Here is a 19,755-nt window from a genome sequence, read left to right on the forward strand (position 1 = left end):
TTTCTTTCCTCATCTCCAAAAGTCTGGGGTTGTTGGCTCTGAGCTCTGAGCTGAATTGTGTTGTGCTGTGCTGAACTGCTGAGCTCTCTTCTGAACTCTCTTTTTAACTTCCAACTAATTAAATTAAATGTCACTTGTTGCGGGTGGCTCTTCTCTTAGCAGGCTGCAGATGTTATCAGCCATAGATGAATTTCACATGCTGATGATTTAACTCCACAGCATCAGCACTGCATACCGTCACCTGGTCAAGTTGACACCTGAAAGTAACTCCTGCTGGGTCATATAGTTAACTCTGTGTTTAACTTTTTGAGCAACTGCCAAACTGTGTTTCAAAGGGGCTATAATATTTTATATTCCCACAAGCTATATAAACAAGTTCAGGTTTTACCGCTTGCTAACCAGCACTTGTTATTGTTTGCCTTTCTAAGTAATATAGACACACCTAACTATGTTTGGAGGGATGCAGACTTGATCTAGTGATTGTGATTGGAATTTGTGTTTTGGATTCAGCCAAAAGATTTCCTGAGAGGTTTTGTTTATTGTATACTTGGTTTATAGAAGTATAGTGGTCTTAGAGGTTAGTGACACAAGGCTTTGCTTCACTTAAAGATGACTTCGGGATTGATGCATACTAAATAACCTCATGGTTATGACTTGACATGTTACACAAAAAAGAGGACATTTAGTGGCCGCAGTCTATTTATTGCTATGTCATTGTTTTTTTAAAAATCAATTATAGTTTAACTCTTTAAAATAAGTATGTAATCCTTGAAAAGAAGTAACCCTTAGATATACATAAGAAATTTGATTATGTAAAACAACATGGAAAAATTTTTTAAAACAAGCATCTAAAAATGCATACAGAAGAGAGCCGCTGTTGGTAGTGATATGCTTACTTCAAACCCTGTTGCCTTTGTGTACAGTGTTTTAGGGAAATGATTTTAGGGAATTGCTGCTGAAGTCTAAAGTACCATCTTTTAGAATGAGGTTTTTCTAGTCTGATCTATAAATTGGCTCTTAATGATATTTAAAAGAGGAACTCCAAGGATGTTTTTAGTAATGACGGCATCTTTGGAATAGGAATATAATGACTCAAGTTGACTGTTTTGAAGAGGAACACAGAAATTTTTATGTATCATCTATGAAATTTGTATTTAAAATAAATCACTGTGTAGTCAATATATAGTTAATGTATGAGAGTAGTTTACTGGTTTTAGGTGACTCCTTGATTTTTTATTGATTTTAATATGTTTTAAAGAGACTTTTGCTTTTAGAGGATGTCTCTATGTTCATACTTAATCACCTGCAGCTTTTTTGTAAAATTTAGAGTCAGAACAAAAGACTCATAATATTTCATCCAAGCATACTTTCTTAAAGCAAGAAAGAATTCATGCAACCATCATAGGAAAGTCATACCATGAGGAAATATTAGCACCTATAAATAAATGAAATTCTTTTTCTACAGTTATTTGCTTTTTTCAGTTATTTGTAGTTGATATGAGGAAATATAACTGTGTGTCCCACAGCTAGCTGATAGAGCAGGTAAATGGATGTGGCCATGTGCCAATTACTCTTATACTCCATAAGTAACTCAGAAACAGTAGTGGTCATTGAGGCTTCGGTTGGCAAATGAGGACCTTCCCAGTGGTTATTGTGGTATATGGCATCTTTGTTTTACCTTACTGCTGTTTTGTCTCTTTCTCAATGAAAAACTATTACATCTTAGTTTCATTTCTGTCCAGGCAAGCATTTGTCAGCCATTCGAACTCCCTCAGCCTTTCAGACTATTTAGTTTGTTTGAACTGTAACTGTGGGCAACAAAATAACAAAGTGAAAAACCTCATTTCCTAATGTTTAGTCTTTCATAAGATTTACTTATTGATCCTTGGCTTTGTGAAACCCATTTGAAATCTTCAGACATCAAGTTTTTACTGCTAAATTATATTTCCCCTTGTAAACTAATTATTTGATGCATAATTGAAGAGGGCAGATACATGAGGGTTTATGTGCCATTATGGGGTCAGTCATTTTCATTTCTGATCTAGTTAATTGTCTATGAATCTCTTATGACAGCAAAAGTAGTAAGCTTAAAATATTTACATAGCTCCTATAAAATACTTTAATAACACATGACAATGTATTCCTTAAAAGACTCTTGTGGAATACTTGTTATTAACTATATTTTTACCATAGGACACATTTATTAACTTGCCCATGAGGGCACAGCCTGTAGGTGACAGAACTTTATCTCATACTCTTTTGGTTAAACCGCAGTATATGCTAAATAGAATTATTGTGCTCAGACAAGAACCAGTTGTTTTTTGTTTGTTTTTTACCACACACATGCATGTGTGTTTATTTCTGTACTTTGTCCTCACTGACAACTTCAACAAATTCAGAGTATTAGGCCAGGATTTGTAGAGAAATATAAATTGTGCATATGTTTGAACTTGTTCCTAAATGAAATTAGGGCTGTTCAACCAAAATGGCATTCCTTAAAAACAAGTTTAAGACCTCAGTTTGCACCACAGTTTTCAAAGTGTGAAGCAAACTTATCTGCTTAACACATTATTAGCATGTAGAGGTGGCATTTGTTTCTGTTTCCCTGACTGATCTTTCTTGGGCAGAACTGTACACAGGTATTTCTCTGAAATTGTTCCAAAGGTAACTCCCCACTGCCCAGAAACAGTTGTTTATATGGCAAGTAGCAGCCTAACCAAATCCTCCTTCATTTTCATACTTTTCTTTTATCTCTTTTTTTTCTCTGAACTATGAAGCTGTAACTTTGACCTAAACAAAAGAAAGCTAGACTCTACAATAAGGCCAGTAGAAGTTTGACTTTGTCTTTCTTACATGGATCATTGTTGGCCTAGCAGTTACACCCTTGATATGTGTTATTTGCTCTTTTATTTATAAATTTGGGTAAGGATAGTTAAACAGATAAATAAACATCTAGGAGAAAGTGATATCTTAAGTTGAAATCAGGAAGATAACCAGGGGAATGATAAGTAGAGGAGTATACCAAAGAGGACATACTGTATCCACGAAAGCCTGGTGGCAAGAGTGAGTATGGAATTAGAGGGACAGAAAGATATTTTGTTTGGACTATAGAATATAGTGGAGCTGAAAAGTTTTAAGACGATACTGTAAAGGGAAACAAGAGCTTGATTACACAGTATTATGATATTAAGTATATTAATATTTGTACTTTATTCTGAGACATGGAAAATTATTGAAGGTTTTTTTAAAAAAAGGAGAGAAAAACAGCTTGTCTGGTTAGACCTGTTAGGGAACAGTCCTGACTGCAGTTGATCACATAGAGCTAAAATAAGTTAACACAATGTGTATGTGCTTCTAAGAATTTTGATTGTGTGTCTCTGTCTCTGATCTTTACTTTCATAAGTTTTTTCACCAGCTGCCTATTCACTCTTCATTTTTTGTCTTCTCATTTCTCTTCTTTTCCTACTTAATCTAGACCCTTTGAACAGCTACTTCAGTAGTTCTTTTCTTAGATCCCTTGCATCTTTCAAGATCAAGGTAAATAAGGAAACATATTTGGTATACAGTATTAGCATTTTAGTATGTATCTTTTCGTTGTTTTTATATATAATTGTGTAGTGTGTGTGTATATATATCCTGTAATTTTTGCTTATCTTTCTAATAATTCCATTTTCTATATTTCAAACTTAAAAAAAAGAAATATTTTTCATAATCTTGGTTTATTGTTTTTGGTTTTTTTTAACAAACATAATTTTAATGGCCTTATAATGTGCTGGTCAAAAGTTCATCATTTACTTAATCAGTTTCCTAATGGTGAATATTTAGTATTGTTTCTGTTTTTCTCAGTGTTAGGAAGAATGCTGAAATTTACCTAGAATTACTAGGTTAAAGGTTAAAGTACTTTAGGTTTTTGATCATTGCCATATTGCTGTCTAAAAGAATTGTAGCAGTATGTGAATGTGGCCATTTTACTATACCTTCCCTAGCACTGATTACTTTCATTTAAAAAAAAATTCTGGTTTGCCAGTTTTAAAGTGAGAAATTGAATCACTTTTTTTTCTATTTTTTGTATAACATATATACAAAAAAAACAGTAAATTTCAAAGTATATTGTACAAGTAGTTATGGAACATATATAGGTTATCTGTTTGGTATAGGTTATAGTTCTACAATTTCAGGTTTTTCCTTTTAGCTGCTCCAAGACACTGGAGACTTAAAGAAATACCGATGGAACAATTCAGCAATCATACTCATTTGTTAAGTCCTATCTTCTCTGTTTCACTTCCTCCTTCTCCCAACGTGTAGAGGTATTTGGGCTATACCCATTCCAATTTGAATCACTTTTTTAAAAACTTTTTTATTGTATAATATAACATATATACAAAGCAAAGAAATTTAAAAAGCAATAGTTTTCAAAGTACCCTTCAACAAGTGACAAATCCTAGAGTTTGTCATGGGCTATCATATGATCCTCTCAGATTTTTCCTTCTAGCTCCTCCAGAATATAGGAGGCTAGAAGGCTTAAATTGTTTTTTTTAATCACCACAATCAACTTTTTTCCTTTCTTTTTTTGTGAAAAATAACATGTATACAAAAAAAAGCAATATATTTCAAAGCGCAGCACCACAATTAGTTATAGAACATATTTCAGAGTTCGACATGGGTTACAGTTCTACAATTTTAGGTTTTTTCTTCTAGCTGCTCTAAGATACTGGAGACTAAAAGAAATATCAATTTAATGATTCAGCATTCATATTCATTTGTTAAATCCTATCTTCTCTGTATAACTCCACCATCACCTTTGATCTTTCCATCCCTCTCTTTAGGGGTATTTGGGGTATTGTAATGCCTTTTAAAAATTGGATTTCTACAGTTTTAAATGCCTGCCCTTATCCCCATTTCTTTTCTTTTCTTTCTTTCTTTCTTTTTTTTCAGTTTAGTGATAGGACTTGATTGGCTTTCAGAAACCCAAAGGCTTTTTTCCTCCCAGGGTCAGTATCTTCTGACTGGTTGGCAAACATTCCCATTTATTTTCTAATCTCCATGTTTCCTATCTTGTAAACTCTTTTTTTTGTATGCTGTGTGGCAGGGGTCACATTTCATTCTTTTTCCATGTGAGTATGCCCTATTGCAGCATCATTTGCTGAATTTTTGTTTGTTTGGAAAGTACATGGGCTGGAAATCGAACCTGGGTCTTCCGCATGGCAGGCAAGAATTCTACGACTGAACTACCTTGCACCACCCCCTATCTTGTAAATTTTGTTTGTGTCCCTTGTCCGTTTATCCATTGGGCATCCTGAGTGTTTTACTTATCAATTTTATAAGCTCTTGATTAACAGTCTTCTTTATGGCATTCTCTTTGAATATTTTTCTGGTTGATTCAGCATAAAGAAATTTGAGTGTTTTGTATAGGCAAAGCTATGATTTCTTTGTGATTTTTTTCTTCTTCTAATTAAAAAAAAAGTTTTCTGCCCTAGAGATTTAGAAATGTTTTTAATTATTTTGTTTACATAAATAAAATTTATATTTAATTATTTTATTTATTGTTGACATGTCACATGAAAAATATTAACTATTGTCAGATTTTCCCAGAACTAGTTATTTATTGACTCTTCCCCTTCCCTTTTTATTTGTGATTTTTCCTTCTAAAACTAATAACATATACAAACTTACTATGTGGTAGGCACTGTTTTAAACTCTGCACATACAATCTCATTTTCCCTTACAACAGCTGTGAGGATGATGGCACAGAGAGCCAGTTTGCTCAAGGTCACATAGTTAATGATTAGAGCTTTGTCATATATTGAGTTCTTCTATGTTCTGTACTCTAATTGTGTTATCATTTCTGTTTTTTTATCATCTTCTTATTTTGATGCTAATACTATTGTGTCTTAACTATTATAGATGATACGATGTTTCCCTTTCAACCAAAACTGGAATACCTTTACTCTTTCTTCTTCTTTCTGTTCTTGCCTGTTTATTTTTCTAGATGAACTTAAATATTTTATGTCCATTTCCAAAAAGAATCTCATAGGAATGTTTATCAGAGTTTATTTAATTCATAATTATACTGGAAATAATCACAGTTTACAATATCCACTCAAAGTGTGTCTCTTGTACCTAACCTGATGCCTGTACTTTTCAGGTGCTGGTTAAATATTATGAGTGAATGGAGAGACCTTCATTTATGCTCTCCATCAAGTCCTGGTTTATACTTCTCATTAATGTTTTTAGCTGTTCCCTGTTTGATCCTGTATATTTCATTTATGTTGTTCACCTTTTCCCCATTTGGTCCTGTACATTTTATGTGAATGTTATTTCTTGGGATTGTATATTTTGGGTGGTTGTTGCTGTTGTGAATGGTATCTTTCCCCCCTTATTTTCTAATTATTTGTTACTGGTATATAAGAAAATCACTGACATTTCAATATTTAATTTGTTATTAGTTATTTAAAGTTAGCTATTCTTCTTGCAGTATTCTTAAAGAATCCTTTGATTACACAATTATTTCACCTGTAATATTCTTTTTTTCCCTATAATTTTATTTGCTATTTCTGTTTTTCATTGTGGAACTTCCCAAATAATGTTTAAAAGATTGATGATCATGGACATCCATCCTTGTTTTGGTTCTAATTTTGATAGAAATACAACTCCTCACTGTTAAGTATGATGATGCATAGTGGTTTTAATACATTATATCATTTTTTACCTAGTTCTTAAAATGTTTTTTATAAGGAGTATCTTATAAATGATTTTAGATTGACTTTTTTGGTAAGGTAGGGGGAGGTACATGGTCCTGGAATCAAACCTGGGTTTCCCGCATGAAAGGCAAACATTCTACCACTGAACCACCCATGTACCCTTAAGGTTGACTTTTGTCTGACATTTTTGGTGTCAGTTCAAGGAATTTGCTTTTGCTCCCGAGTATTATTATTTAAGATTATTGAATCCCATATTTGTGATCTTTTAATTTAGCCATGGAAGGTACTTCTCGCTTTGCTCTGGTAAGCTAATGTTGCTCTGACTTTCTTCCTGGTCACTAATATCTGGAGGGTGAAGGAATAGGGACTGAAGCAAACAGATTTTTTTAATTCCCTTGCTCTTCTTAGGGTATAGAACTTGAATGTTTCCCAATATAGGAATTTCTCAAAGATTCAGGGTTGGATGTATGATGTTATGATACTAAACTTAACAACAGTAACAATACTTACTGCACATGGGAATGTGTGTGGACACAGACACACAAATAAAGCTTTATGCAAATTTTGTCATTTACTTCTCAGAAAGAAAACTGCTGTGAGATGAGTTCTGCTATGGCCATTCTGTAGATGAGGAAATTGTAATTTAGAGCAGTAAAGTAACTTGCCCAAGATTGTACAACTTAAAAACAGAAGAGAAAAAAAACAAAAACAGAAAAGGTGGGATTTGGCCTAGATCCTCTGACACTAGAGCTCACACTTTTCACCACTACTCTTGCTTCATTGCATTTGCTTTTGTGTTTATACTCTTACTAGAATCCCCCTGACTGGTGAGTATCTGTTCACCAAGAAACAAACTTGTAAGAGTCAACCCTTAGAGATATAGGGAGGGGAGATATATTCTTTTTTAGTAATGTAATAATTACTACCATCTCTTCTGGGACTTCATAAGCAGCTATTAATTACTACTTTTCTGAAATAAGTAGATTGATTTGACAGTGTTGTTAAAAACCATTAACATTGTTTGCGAATAAAACTTTCAGAAAAAGAAAATGCTATTATAAATTACATATGCAGTCATGTTAATTCTGTTGCAGGTTGCTCATTCATTGACGATCTTATTTTAGGAAACACGTTATAGGAGCTCTTTTTTATTTTATATCTGCACAGAACCCTAAACATTTACTCAACAACAGAATTTGGCTTAACACTATGTGCCAAGCACACTACTGTTTTTTATTTACCAGGACACACTAATTTAAAAACATGGTATTAAAGCTATTTCTTGTGAATTCGATAGATAGATACTGGGGACTACCGCATTCTGAATTGTTTGTGGAGCCCACTAATAACAGTAGCATTTGTATTAGTCACAAATAATGAACCTTTCTCCATTAATAACAATAAGAACACAGTTTCCTTAGAAGGAAGTATTATCTGATTACATTGGCATAGATAATACTTCTTTCTGAGACTTAGAGTCTGAATAATTGACATAGGTTGAAACTTAAGTATTTACTGAGTTTTTCCTCAGACTTTTGCAGACATTGGCATAATCCATAGGTACTGCTAATGCCATGAGCCATAATTTTACTCTCTTGTCATTTTTCTCCCATGGGATTTCTAAGACAACATTGAATTTTGGCACCCTCAAAGTGAAACCTTTTTTCTGTGGAACTCAGCATATGTGTTTGTTTATTTTAAAATAAAGTACAAGGATATAGTAGAGGAGGGAATATCTAAGCAATTGGCCTCTGAGGGATGGTGGAAGTACTAAATTAGTGATTAAGAGGGAGTAGGGATAGCTTGCCCATTTGGAGATGGAATGCATTTTAAAATCATTTATATAACTTTTTCAAATGACCTGTTTTCTTCATGGTGAAATTCCCTGACATAGTGGGTCTAGTTCAGTTTGCTAGTACAGAAAAATATTCAAGAAACATTGTACTAAATAGCGTTGAGTTAAAGTATTTCATCAAAACGTAATTGTGTTTTTTTCATAAGTCTGGTCCTTTAAAAGGAAAAAAAAAAAGAGCGTGTAAGCAGGTTGTTACTTTTGTCTGCTGAATAGAAATGTTCTTCCCAAATACGGAAAAGAAAGGTATCTTAATTTTAAAATTTCTTAAGAAGGAATATATAAAATTTCTTTCTGTACTGTTTCCAACTCTAGTAATGTTCAAAATTAGATTCTTCCTTATGTCTCACAATAAATACCTCATCTGTGACTCATCTATTTCACTTATGCTGTGTTGCATTTTAATCTAGCCTTTTTTCAAGGCTTCAGTTTTTTGACTCTTGGCTGTTACTGATGTTTGTCACTGATTCATGAAGTGGCTTACTTTTTATATTTGTAGAAAATTCTCAATAATTTTCTTCTAGTTGGAGCTTCAGCGCAGTTTAATTTGGAGTGTCCAAATCTGTCCCATGTCCTGCCCTAGTCTTTTTGTCTGCTTTATTGGATTCATCATCTGCTTGGAACACCAAACGAATTTCATCCCTTCCTTCCTCACTACCTCTCTCAGTACTGACTATATTTGTTAGACCTCACCTTTTTATCCTTAAATGAATTTCATTTTTAATTCAGGTAATTCAGATTCTAACCTCTAATGTGCAAAAATTAATTTTTCCACCCTACCTCTAGGCTCTTAATATCACTAATATTTAAAATCATCCATTAATCAATGATCTATTAAATATGCACTAAAACTGATCCTTTATATTTCTTTAAATGAATTCTTTTCATTATATTGTGTTTTCTTATACTTCTTAAATGCAAAAATCAAAGCCATTAAACTTTCCTTATTAAAATGCAAAGCTTAGTATCTTGTAGCTTTTTGAAGCGCTTTTGTCCATTATATAATCTGTAAAGTAGCCAAAGAGTTCCTTAGAAGCAGGACATCATTTAGATGTAAAACAATTACCGCTTGTGTGTAAAACAATTGATGTGGCATAACCATTAATTGGGTGGCAACCACAGTTTTACTTTAGTGGCAGAATCCTTGAATGCTTCCAACATTTCATCCACATTAAAGACTTTACCAACATGATACTCTAGAACAAAAATAGTTAGATCGTTTCAGTTCTAAGATTAAATTGATATGACCAGAAAACCAAATGACACAGTTATGAGCGTAGACCTTTTATTTTTTTCCAGATGTTTGACAGTGTAAACATACATAAAATACATATTAAAGTTTAGATGCTTTATATTTTGTTCAATAAATTGAAGCCTTAAAAAGAAAGCATTTCATTAAAAAAAAAAAAAAGGAAACTCATTAGTTTACTTTAGACAGTAAAATAGCAGCAAGTACCAAGACATTGTGCACTTCTTTTAAGACAGGTTACTTCATTTATATCAGTCAGAAATGTCAGATGGGCTTTCTTGAATATTTAAGATAGTTTGAATCACTGGTTAGATAGGGGCATATTTTCCCAACTATACATCATAGAGGAGTTCTTTCATTAGTTTCAAAAGATGCAGACCCTCAGACTACCAGCATGACCATAGCATTGAGTATTAAGAGAAATGAAGTATTTATTTTCCAAACACTTGCCACAGAAGGTAAGTGAGTCTTTACATTTGTGGTTGTCTCATCCCTACGTAAGGTAAGGGTTGTGCTTTGTTGAGGCATTTCAGAGAAATTGTTTGGCATGCCACTCGTGATACTTAGGGTCATGGGTGTTGGGGATGATTTTGTTGAGCTAGTGAGGCTTGTGTTCGTAACCATTCCATCTTGGAGATGAATAGTTAGAGTCGCAGCTGCTGCTTCATGTGACTTGATAGTTTCTGTGGATGCATCTTCTGGAAAGGGCATGAAAGCCTTATCAGTGCTAGTAAAGGCAGTGTCTCTGCTTAGAGTGGCACCAAACGTTGTTTCCTTTGATCGATGTTGTTTGGGTATTTTGGTAACTTTGGGTTGAGTTACCATACTCAGAGAGTTAATGCTGTCCACTGTCTGCATCCCACTTACAGCGAACAGGCTTGAAGTAACTCCAGAAGGTGTGGGAATAATGTAATGTTCTTTCAAAGATGATATTTGGTTAGAACAGGGGGTCCCTATCACATGGGCTTTTGTTTCCATCATCCATTTTATTAAATAAGTAATATTTTGTTTGTGGTCACATGACCACCTATTATTGTAGAGGGTTAGCTCTTGCACCTGAAAGAGTTGGTCAAAAGCTTGATCTGGAATGAACGTGAACTTATTGTTGTGCAGATAGAGATGTGTAAGATTTGGCAGGTTTATTAGTGTTCCTGGAAGGATCTGTGTCAAGGAATTGTTAGACAGGTCCACAATTTGTAGTTTGGAGGGCATATTGGTTGGAACAGTCCAAAGTTTGTTACTGCTGAGGTTGAGTACCTCAAGACTTCTTAGTGTATTTTTAATGAGGACAACCTTTTCCAGCATATTCTTAGAAACATCCAGATATTTAAGGTTCCACTGATAAGCAGTATCAGATTTTTCAAGAAGTTTAATGTTGTTGTTAGCAGCAGACATGTTCCAGAGTGACCGGGGTAGCTGAGCAGGCAGGCTTACGAGCCTGTTGTTTGAAATGTCCAGGGTCCTCAGATTGGTATATTGGGTTAACTGGTTATGCAGATCAGTAAAATGGTTATAAGACAGGTTTAAATATATAATATTCTCTTGCAGTCCAGATGGTAATGTAGTCAAGTTTCTGCCTGAACAGTCCACATGCCTGTGCCTCTCTGTGCATATACATTGGAGAGGACAAATGCATAAAATACCAGGTGTGAGAGATAGAAGGATGAACAGGCAGGGAGACATTTTCAATATCTGATATTCCATCAAAGCCTGGAAATAAACAGATACACCCTTCTTTTAATATGCAAATACAATTTAGGCATCTGCATAGGTCGATTAGCATTAGGCAAAATTTTCAATAAACCTCTTGTTGTTGAGTCCTTTTATAATTGTTCCAGTGATTAAACTAACAAAGCTCCCCTTCATTTATAGTCCAAATGCTTAATCCTTCAATTGGGGCTATGTAGTAGAGGGAGACTCTTCCCCCCCCTCCTGCATTTTCCCCCTTTCTACTCCCTTCTTTCACCATAGTCTTTCTTATTTATCATCCCATAGTCTTAATATTATAAAGTAGTATTCTATGCAAATAAAGAGCCAGAATCTTAAGCTATTACCATTTTCAATAATACTCTTTCTTACTCAGATGGGAAAAAATGGCTGTCGTGTCTCTATTTTAGTTGTTTTTTGCTTTTTTTTTTTGAATCTCTGCAGTAATGTAACAGTCCATGTGTGTGTGTAGAGTGAGATTTTATTTGGATATTAAAGCAATGCTTAGAAATTTAATCTTTGTCTTTTTAGGATAAACATATCCCTGTAAAATATTTTAAGATATTTGAAAAATCCAGACCAATATCATACCTTTAAACCTCACATTTTACAAAGTAATGTTTTCCTGTATATTTCAGTGCCAATTCTAAAGGAATACCATGTGTATATTTACAAAGTGAATGAATATTAAAAAGAAATCCCTTAACTCACACTGCAGCAAATTTCCGGTACATGCACTTCCTATTGAGTATATATTCAATCCTAACGGTGACTTTTTCTTAAGAAAGAGAAAATAATTGTGAAGTCATCTGTTACTGATTTTTAAAAACAACTTACCATAGTGTCGTCTTCAACATCAGCATCTCATTTCTCCAAGAAACTTAAGCTTAAAGGTCGTCTTGTTCTGGAGAGTAGAAACCGTTTCTGGCTGTGGGCTTTGCTTGCCTGCTCAGCTGCATTGTGTTGCTGTGAGCTGAAGCTCTGCAACCACCTGATCAGTACCACATAGGAAGACTGCAGAGCTGTCATTGGTGCTGACTCAAATTTATTTCAAGGGGTGCACACGCAACAAAATGGACAATCTTTTTTTTTTTTTTTTCAGATTTACAGCATTGACCATAACTACATGTCTCAGATTTGCTACAGTTTAAAATACCTCATGCACGTTAGACCTGGCCCTTAACTCATTTCTATGTATTTGTCTGAGCTTAGGTTTCACATTTCAACATTTGCCTATTTAAAAATTTTTGGTTCTTTTTAATACCTCCCCTCTTCAATCTGTTTATGTGTTGAAAATGAATTTGGCCTTCCTATTTAAGTACAGAAGTACAGAAGTACTTAAATATGATTATTTTGTCTTCTTCTTTCAGTTGCAAAGGCGCGTTTGACCCAGGCTGCACACAAGCTAGGCTACATTTAAAAGTAATTTTTATCAGTTCATATGGTATAATGAACACATTTTATTTTGTGTCTTTTGGGTTCAGGATTTTTTTTTCCATGAAACATATTTTGTATAATGAGTGGGTATGAATATTGTTTTTCCATTAACATTTTGGTATTATGTGAATGACCTTTGATTTTAAAAAAAACTTTTTATTTTGGAATATTTTCAAACTTACAGGACAATACAGAGAACTCCAATATACTACCTACCCATATTTTCCAACTTTTAACATTTTTGCCATATTCTTTCCTCTCTTCTTCTTCCTCCCTCCCTCTCTCTTTTTTCTTTCTCTGTTTCTCTCCTATCATGTCTATCCATTTTTTGAATATTTGAGAGTTGCATACGTCTTGCTCCTTGAACATTTAATATTTGACCATTTGATTTTTTTAATGCAATTTTATTGAGATATATTCACTTACCATATAATCCATCCAAAGTATACAGTGGTTCACAGTATTCACATAGTTGTGCATTCATCACCGCAATCAATTATAGAACAGTTTTCATTGCTCAAAACAAAACATCACATGCCTCATCTCCCCCTCCTGTCATTGATCCCAAGCATGGGTATGGTACATTTGTTACTGTTGTTGAAAGAGTATTAAGATACTACTGTTAACTTCAGTGCATAGTTTGCAATAGGTACGTTTTTGACCATTTGATTTTATGTTTTAGAAGTAACGACATCAATTTTGGGTGATTGTTTTCACAGTACTTCACATTTTATCTTTCTGAGAAAGCAATTTATGTATGGTTTTAACATTGTATGAAATAAAGTCAAAAGGGAAAACTTTAATCATGAGTTTTATAAAATAAGATCAGATTTATGATCTCTTTTGCTCCACCTTTAGTGGATTGACTGTGTAAGTAATGTTGAATTTAAAATCTATGAATTTCTAGATTAGCCGGTTTATCTTAGAAAAGAAAACAAAGCCATTTGGGGGCTGGGGTGCGCTGATGGTTCAGTAGCAGAATTCTTATCTGCCATGCTGGAAACCCAGGTTCGATTCCTAGAGCCTGCCCATGTTAAAAAAAAAGAACAAAACCAACAATTATATTACCCCATACAGTAGCTGTTAAAAATTTTTGGAAAAATGATCAGACTTCGACTAGACTCATGAATGAAGCTGCTCTCAATAGGACTATAAGGTAAATCAGAATGCAGGGTAAAAGATGATATTGTCTGTATTTTAAAACTTTTACTTCTGTGTGAAACCAAAGGAAGAGATGTTTATTTTATGCAAAATTATCTAATTTAACTTGTATGGTCCGTTGATTTGAACACCATTTGAACACCATAATTACATGAAATCTTAAATAGGGAAGGAGATCTTGTTCATTTGTACAGGTTAGTGTGATACCTGGATACATCCCTGAGTAATTGGGGCAGAGAATAAAAAAGTGTTTGCAAAGTACCCTTGAGGGACTGGGAATAAAGGAGGAAATCTTAAACTTCTCCATCTAGGGAATTCCTGATATTCTCACAAGCAGTAGGGACAACCAATTCAGTAGGCTGAGCTCTCAGTCTTGGGGTTCATACCTATGAAACTTATTCCTGCAAAGGAGAAGCTAAGCCTACTTGTAGCTATGCCCAAGAGTCACCCTCAGAGAACCTCTTTTGCTGCTCAGATTTGGCCTCTCTCTCTAAACCAGCTCTGCAGGTGAACTCACTGCCCTTCCCCTACATGAGACATGACTCCCAGGGGTGTAAGTCTCCCTGGCAATGTGGGACATGACTCCTGGGGATGAACCAGGGCTTGGCATCATGGGATTAAGGAAACCTTCTTGACCAAAAAGGGGAAGAGAAAAATGGGACAAAATAAAGTTTCAGTGTCTAAGAGATTTCAAACAGAGCCAAGAGATTATCCTGGAGACTGTTCTTATTATATAGATATCCCTTTTTAATTTGTGGTATATTGGAGTGGCTGGAGGGAAGTATCTGCAATTGTTGAACTGTTCAGTTGCCTTGATTCTTGAAGACAATTGTATAACTTTGTAGCATTTACTGCGTAACCATATGATTGTGAAAAGCTTGTGTTTGAGGCTGCCTTTATCTAGGGTATGAAAAATGAGTAAACAAATAAGGACAAAAAATAAACAATAGGGGGGATAAGGGGTAAAAAAAGATATATATTGGGTAGATAGCAACACTAGAGGTCAGTATGAAGGAGGAGTAGGGGGTATGGGATGTACAGGTATTTTTCTTTTCTTTTTATTTCTTTTTCTGGAGTGATGCAAATGTTCTAAAAATGATCATGGTGATGAAACACACAACTATGTGATGATATTGTAAGCCATTGATTGTATACTTTGGATGGACTGTATGGTGCATGAAGATATCTCAATAAAGATTTTTTTTTTTTAAAGAAAATAGCAATTAGGAGCACATTATATGTAGGGAAAATTCGTTTAAGCCTGAGTACTAAATCCTTTGTTTTTCTCAAAATTACATTTACCTGTATTTGACTTTTACCCCAAATAGAACTTATTGTATTAAAATGCAAAATTTATTTTCTTAGGAAAAAAACTATTTTCTAGGAGCCACCTTTTGTATACAATTAATATTCTTTAAAGAATTATCTACATTTTAAAAGTCTGCAATGTTAGAAAGTTATGATTGATTAAGTACTTTATCCCCACTTTTCTTTGAAAGTTATTATTGATTAAGTACTTTATCCCCACTTTTCTTTGAGGGCTCAGCCTTGGGCTCATAATAAGATTCTTTCTATGGATTTTAGAAACCAGTCATTGATCATGTCAATCGTAGTGCTTAAACGTAAATTGTTTAAAAAAAAAAAAAAGACCTCATTCAGCAATATCATCCTTTCGTGGAAATAGGGAATGATTGCTTAGATTTCTTCTGTTTTAGGTGGTGTACACAGTTAGACTTCAAGGGATGTGACTGTGAATCAGTTTACCAAACACCTTATCTCTCATTTCAATTTCAAGAAGCCTCACTAAACAAGAAACAAGAAGAAACCTCACTACATCAGTGTGGAAGTCGAGTTTTCCTATTCCATTACACTTACCAGTACTTTTGTTTAAAAGAAAAGACATGTTATTTCATTAGCTAATGAATTCAAATGAATTTGGATCCAGGCTGACTCATCAAAATTAGATTATGCTGCAAATAATAGAAAATTCCAAAGTAGTAGTACTGACAGTGTTTCTCAATTCAAATGTGAGAACATACTGGTAGCTTCCTATTCAAAAATTGTTTTTAAGTTCTCGAAAAGGAAAGGAGAAAATGTTTTAATTTATTTGGATTTTAACAGTCTCTCCTTATACTTTTACAAATTCTCATGAAATAAAATAACAGTATGTTTCTACTCCAAGAAAGTAATGTTAACGGGACTGGATATAAAAACTCAGAAATGGACAGCACAATACTACCCAATTGTAATGCAATTATGTTAAAACACTGAATGAAGCTGCATGTGAGGTATAGGTTTTTTGTTTTTTTTTTTCTTTCTATTATTGTTTTAATTCTTATTCTGTTGTCTTTTTATTTCTTTTTCTAAATCGATGCAAATGTACTAAGAAATGATGAATATGCAATTATGTGATGTTATTAAGAATTACTGATTGTACATGTAGATTGGAATGATTTCTAATTGTTTTGTTAATTCTTTTTTTATTAATAAAAAAAAGAAAGTAATGTTTTCATAGGCTTCCTTGTTTGTAACAACTTATTTTTTATATTATTCACATACATTTTAATGTGTTTTTTTCTTTAAATAAGTTTTTCAGGTCAGGAATTACAGCTGTTTGGGCAACTATTATATTCTAGACTAAGCAATAAATTAATTTACATATTCTGTTATATTACTCCAACATTGTGAGAGACATAACAAACCTGCCAGGGAACAGCTATCCCATGTTCATCAACAGTTTGGAAACCTAATCAGTTTACCTTTATTTCTTAAGTTGATAACATTTGTTCTGCTTATTTGCAGGCCAAGTATTATATTTTCCATTTTTTGGTAATAGGCTCTTCAGACAGAATTTCTTTCTGAAAACAACCAAGAACTTTGAATATTTTTAAATATTTTTAAAAGCATGGAAAAACTGACAAGATAAGAATTATCAGGTCAAAATCCCCGTGAGTTACTCCCTTCTACAACCCCCACCTCTCTTTTATTCCATGCCACTAAGTTGTTGACAAAACTGAGTCAGTTTTTCTGTAGAATGTCCCTAAAAATTCTGTATTTGTCTGTTTGCTTCCTTTTTTAAGTTAATTTGTTCTATTCCACATATTTCCTATAAATGGTTCCTAATGGCATTAACATAATTACTTACTTGCATCATCGCACAATAGTTTCAAAGTAATATCAGTATTAGACAAATAATTATAACACAGACCACTGAATAAAGTTTAAGATTTCTTTGTAGCTCTATTTGTTCTTAGACTGCATTTCACTAAGAATGTGTAGTCAATTCTGTCTTCTAATGCAACTTGAAATAATTCTTTTCTCTATATTTTTGTTTCACCTACTTGACATAAGTTAGGTTTATTTGTTTCAGTTTTAGTTTTCATTTTTCAGGGATTGCTTAAGTCAAAATTATGTAACAAAGCATATTGAGAGAAATCTGCTTTTCTGTCCCCTCTGCCCTGTGCCTTTCCTCCTCCACAGGTGATTATTTTTTTTAACTTTTGGTTGTTCTTAATAGTACTTCTTTTTGCAAAGTACAAAAATATGAATGTATATATGTATATGTTCTTATCACCCCCTTTATATATAAAAGGTGGCATTCTAAATATAATGCTCTACATCTTGGTTTTTTTTCTTAATATATCTTGGTGATCTCTCCATATTAGAACATAGAGATCTTTCTCTTTCATGATACATAGTATGTCATTCAGGAATGTACCATTGTTCATTCGACCAGTCCCCTATTGATGGGAATTTGGGTTATTTCTAGTATTTTGCTATCACAAATAGTGCCTCAGTGAATAATTTTGCACTAAGTAATTTCATATTTTTGCCAGTGAATCTTTGAGAAATATTCTTAGGAGTAAGATTTCTGAATAAAAGGAAATTTTTGGAATTTTTCTGGCTATTACTAAATTTTTCCCTATAAACTATACCATTTCACAACACCATCAGCAATGTATGAGGATGTCTAGTTCTGTGTAGCCTCCTCATAGATGTTGTTATTGAACTTTGGGTTATAGTAATCTCATAGATAGGTAGTATCTTGGTGTAATTTTAAAACACTACCTTCTCATTCTGAAGGCAGTTGTATATCTTTATATTTTTTAAGGGCCATTTTAATTTTTTTCTTCTATAACTATGTGCTTTACAAATTTTTCTGTTGTGTTGTGGGTCATTTTCCTTCCTCGTATTTAGGATCTTTTTGAATTTTAGAGATGTTAACATTTGTCTTAAGTTGCAAGTATTTTTTTTTCCAGTTTGCCCTTTGTCTTTTGACTTTATCTATTATGGGGCTTTTTGTTTTTTTGATGTTCAGACTTTTCCTGTAATTGGATTTACCTTTATTCCCGCCCCCCGCCCCTCCTGCTTCTGGATTTTGAGTCTCGGCTATGGAAGTTTTTCCCACTTCTTGTTTATAAAAGAATTCACCCATGTTTTCTTCTATTATTTGTGTTATTTCATGGTTTGTATTTAGACTCCTGGGCTTTTTGGCGTTTATCCTAAAATAGTGTGACTGAAGTACAGATCCAATTTTATCTTTTTCCAAATGTCTATCCAATCTTCCCTGTGCTTTTTCTCACTGATTTGAGATTTGAGTCTGTTTCTGGACTTTCCATGCTGTTCCATTGATCTGTCTTGTCTAATCATGACCAGTGCCACAATGTTTTAATTATATGTATCCAAATATTTTGCCACTGTAATTTTTTATCAGTACCAGGTAACAACAATTACAGGTCATCTTCATCTAATTCATTGCACCCCCTACACTACCAGGTAATATATGTGTGTGAAATAATGTACGTTTCAGTGCCTTAAGTAGGTGTTTTTTGGTCCTGTATTAGTGAAAAGAGTGCTCACTCAACCAGGAGTCCAGGACAGACTCAGCTTTTAGTACAACTTAAGCTAGGCACTGTCTCTTGTCTTTTCTCAGCAGTTAGCAAGAAAAAAGACCTAGATGGTCTTCGTGGTCATCAGAGTAGTTTCTGAATCTGGTTAATGTGGTTAATGCTTATCTAGTAAGAGTACCTCTGGTGTGTTAACCTGTGGTATGTAGTTTAGTCTTCCTTTTATTCTCCTGTTCCTTGTTCTTTTACCATAGTCATAAAATAAACTTTCTTTCTTAGATTGTGGAGTTTTCTCCAGGTTTTATTTTGTTCCAGTATTTTCTTGTCTCCTGTATTTTGTTTTTATTAACTGCATTTCTTTCTGCTGTTTAAACAAGGGTTGTCACTGTTGAGCTGCTCAGTTACTCCTGACCTCAATGAGGGGGAAATCATCTGCAGTAAACAGGAATTATTTTTCCCTCTGGAAGAGAAATTTCTAAAAAAAAAAAAAAGCTGCTTCTCATAGTCTGTTCTTCTGTTGTACAAAGAACAGAAGGAGAAAAGCTGCCTCTGGTGTTTGAAGGAATCAGACAAGACTATGAGCAGATTGTCACGTCCCGATTTATCTAAGAGAGCTGGTATTTCCCGATATTTCTTAATACTCATCTTTCAAGAAATTAGTAGAGAAGGTGGTGAAAATAAGAGCAAAAGTATGAAAAGAGCCCATTAGATAACTATCTGAGATGTAAATTGAAAAGAAATAAGATATGTAAGGCACATCAAAGACTTGACCAAATATAAAAGCATTATATTTTATTTACC

At 33.7% G+C, this 19,755-nt stretch overlaps 2 protein-coding genes across 5 annotated transcripts in view; one reads left to right on the plus strand and one right to left on the minus strand.

The window, feature by feature from the left end:
• NF1 (neurofibromin 1) overlaps positions 1-19,755 on the plus strand; it is a 354,325-nt gene that overhangs the window by 246,801 nt on the left and 87,769 nt on the right. The window lies entirely within an intron of this gene.
• Positions 10,042-12,629, minus strand: OMG (oligodendrocyte myelin glycoprotein). The gene is made up of 2 exons (XM_077165254.1): positions 12,347-12,629; positions 10,042-11,512 (listed from the first exon to the last, which is right to left on the minus strand). The coding sequence occupies exons 1-2, from the start codon at positions 12,347-12,349 to the stop codon at positions 10,184-10,186; spliced, it is 1,332 nt and encodes a 443-aa protein (XP_077021369.1). The 5' UTR covers positions 12,350-12,629; the 3' UTR covers positions 10,042-10,183.

Source organism: Tamandua tetradactyla, chromosome 6 (genome assembly GCF_023851605.1).
Source record: "Tamandua tetradactyla isolate mTamTet1 chromosome 6, mTamTet1.pri, whole genome shotgun sequence".
Taxonomy (NCBI): Eukaryota; Metazoa; Chordata; class Mammalia; order Pilosa; family Myrmecophagidae; genus Tamandua; species Tamandua tetradactyla.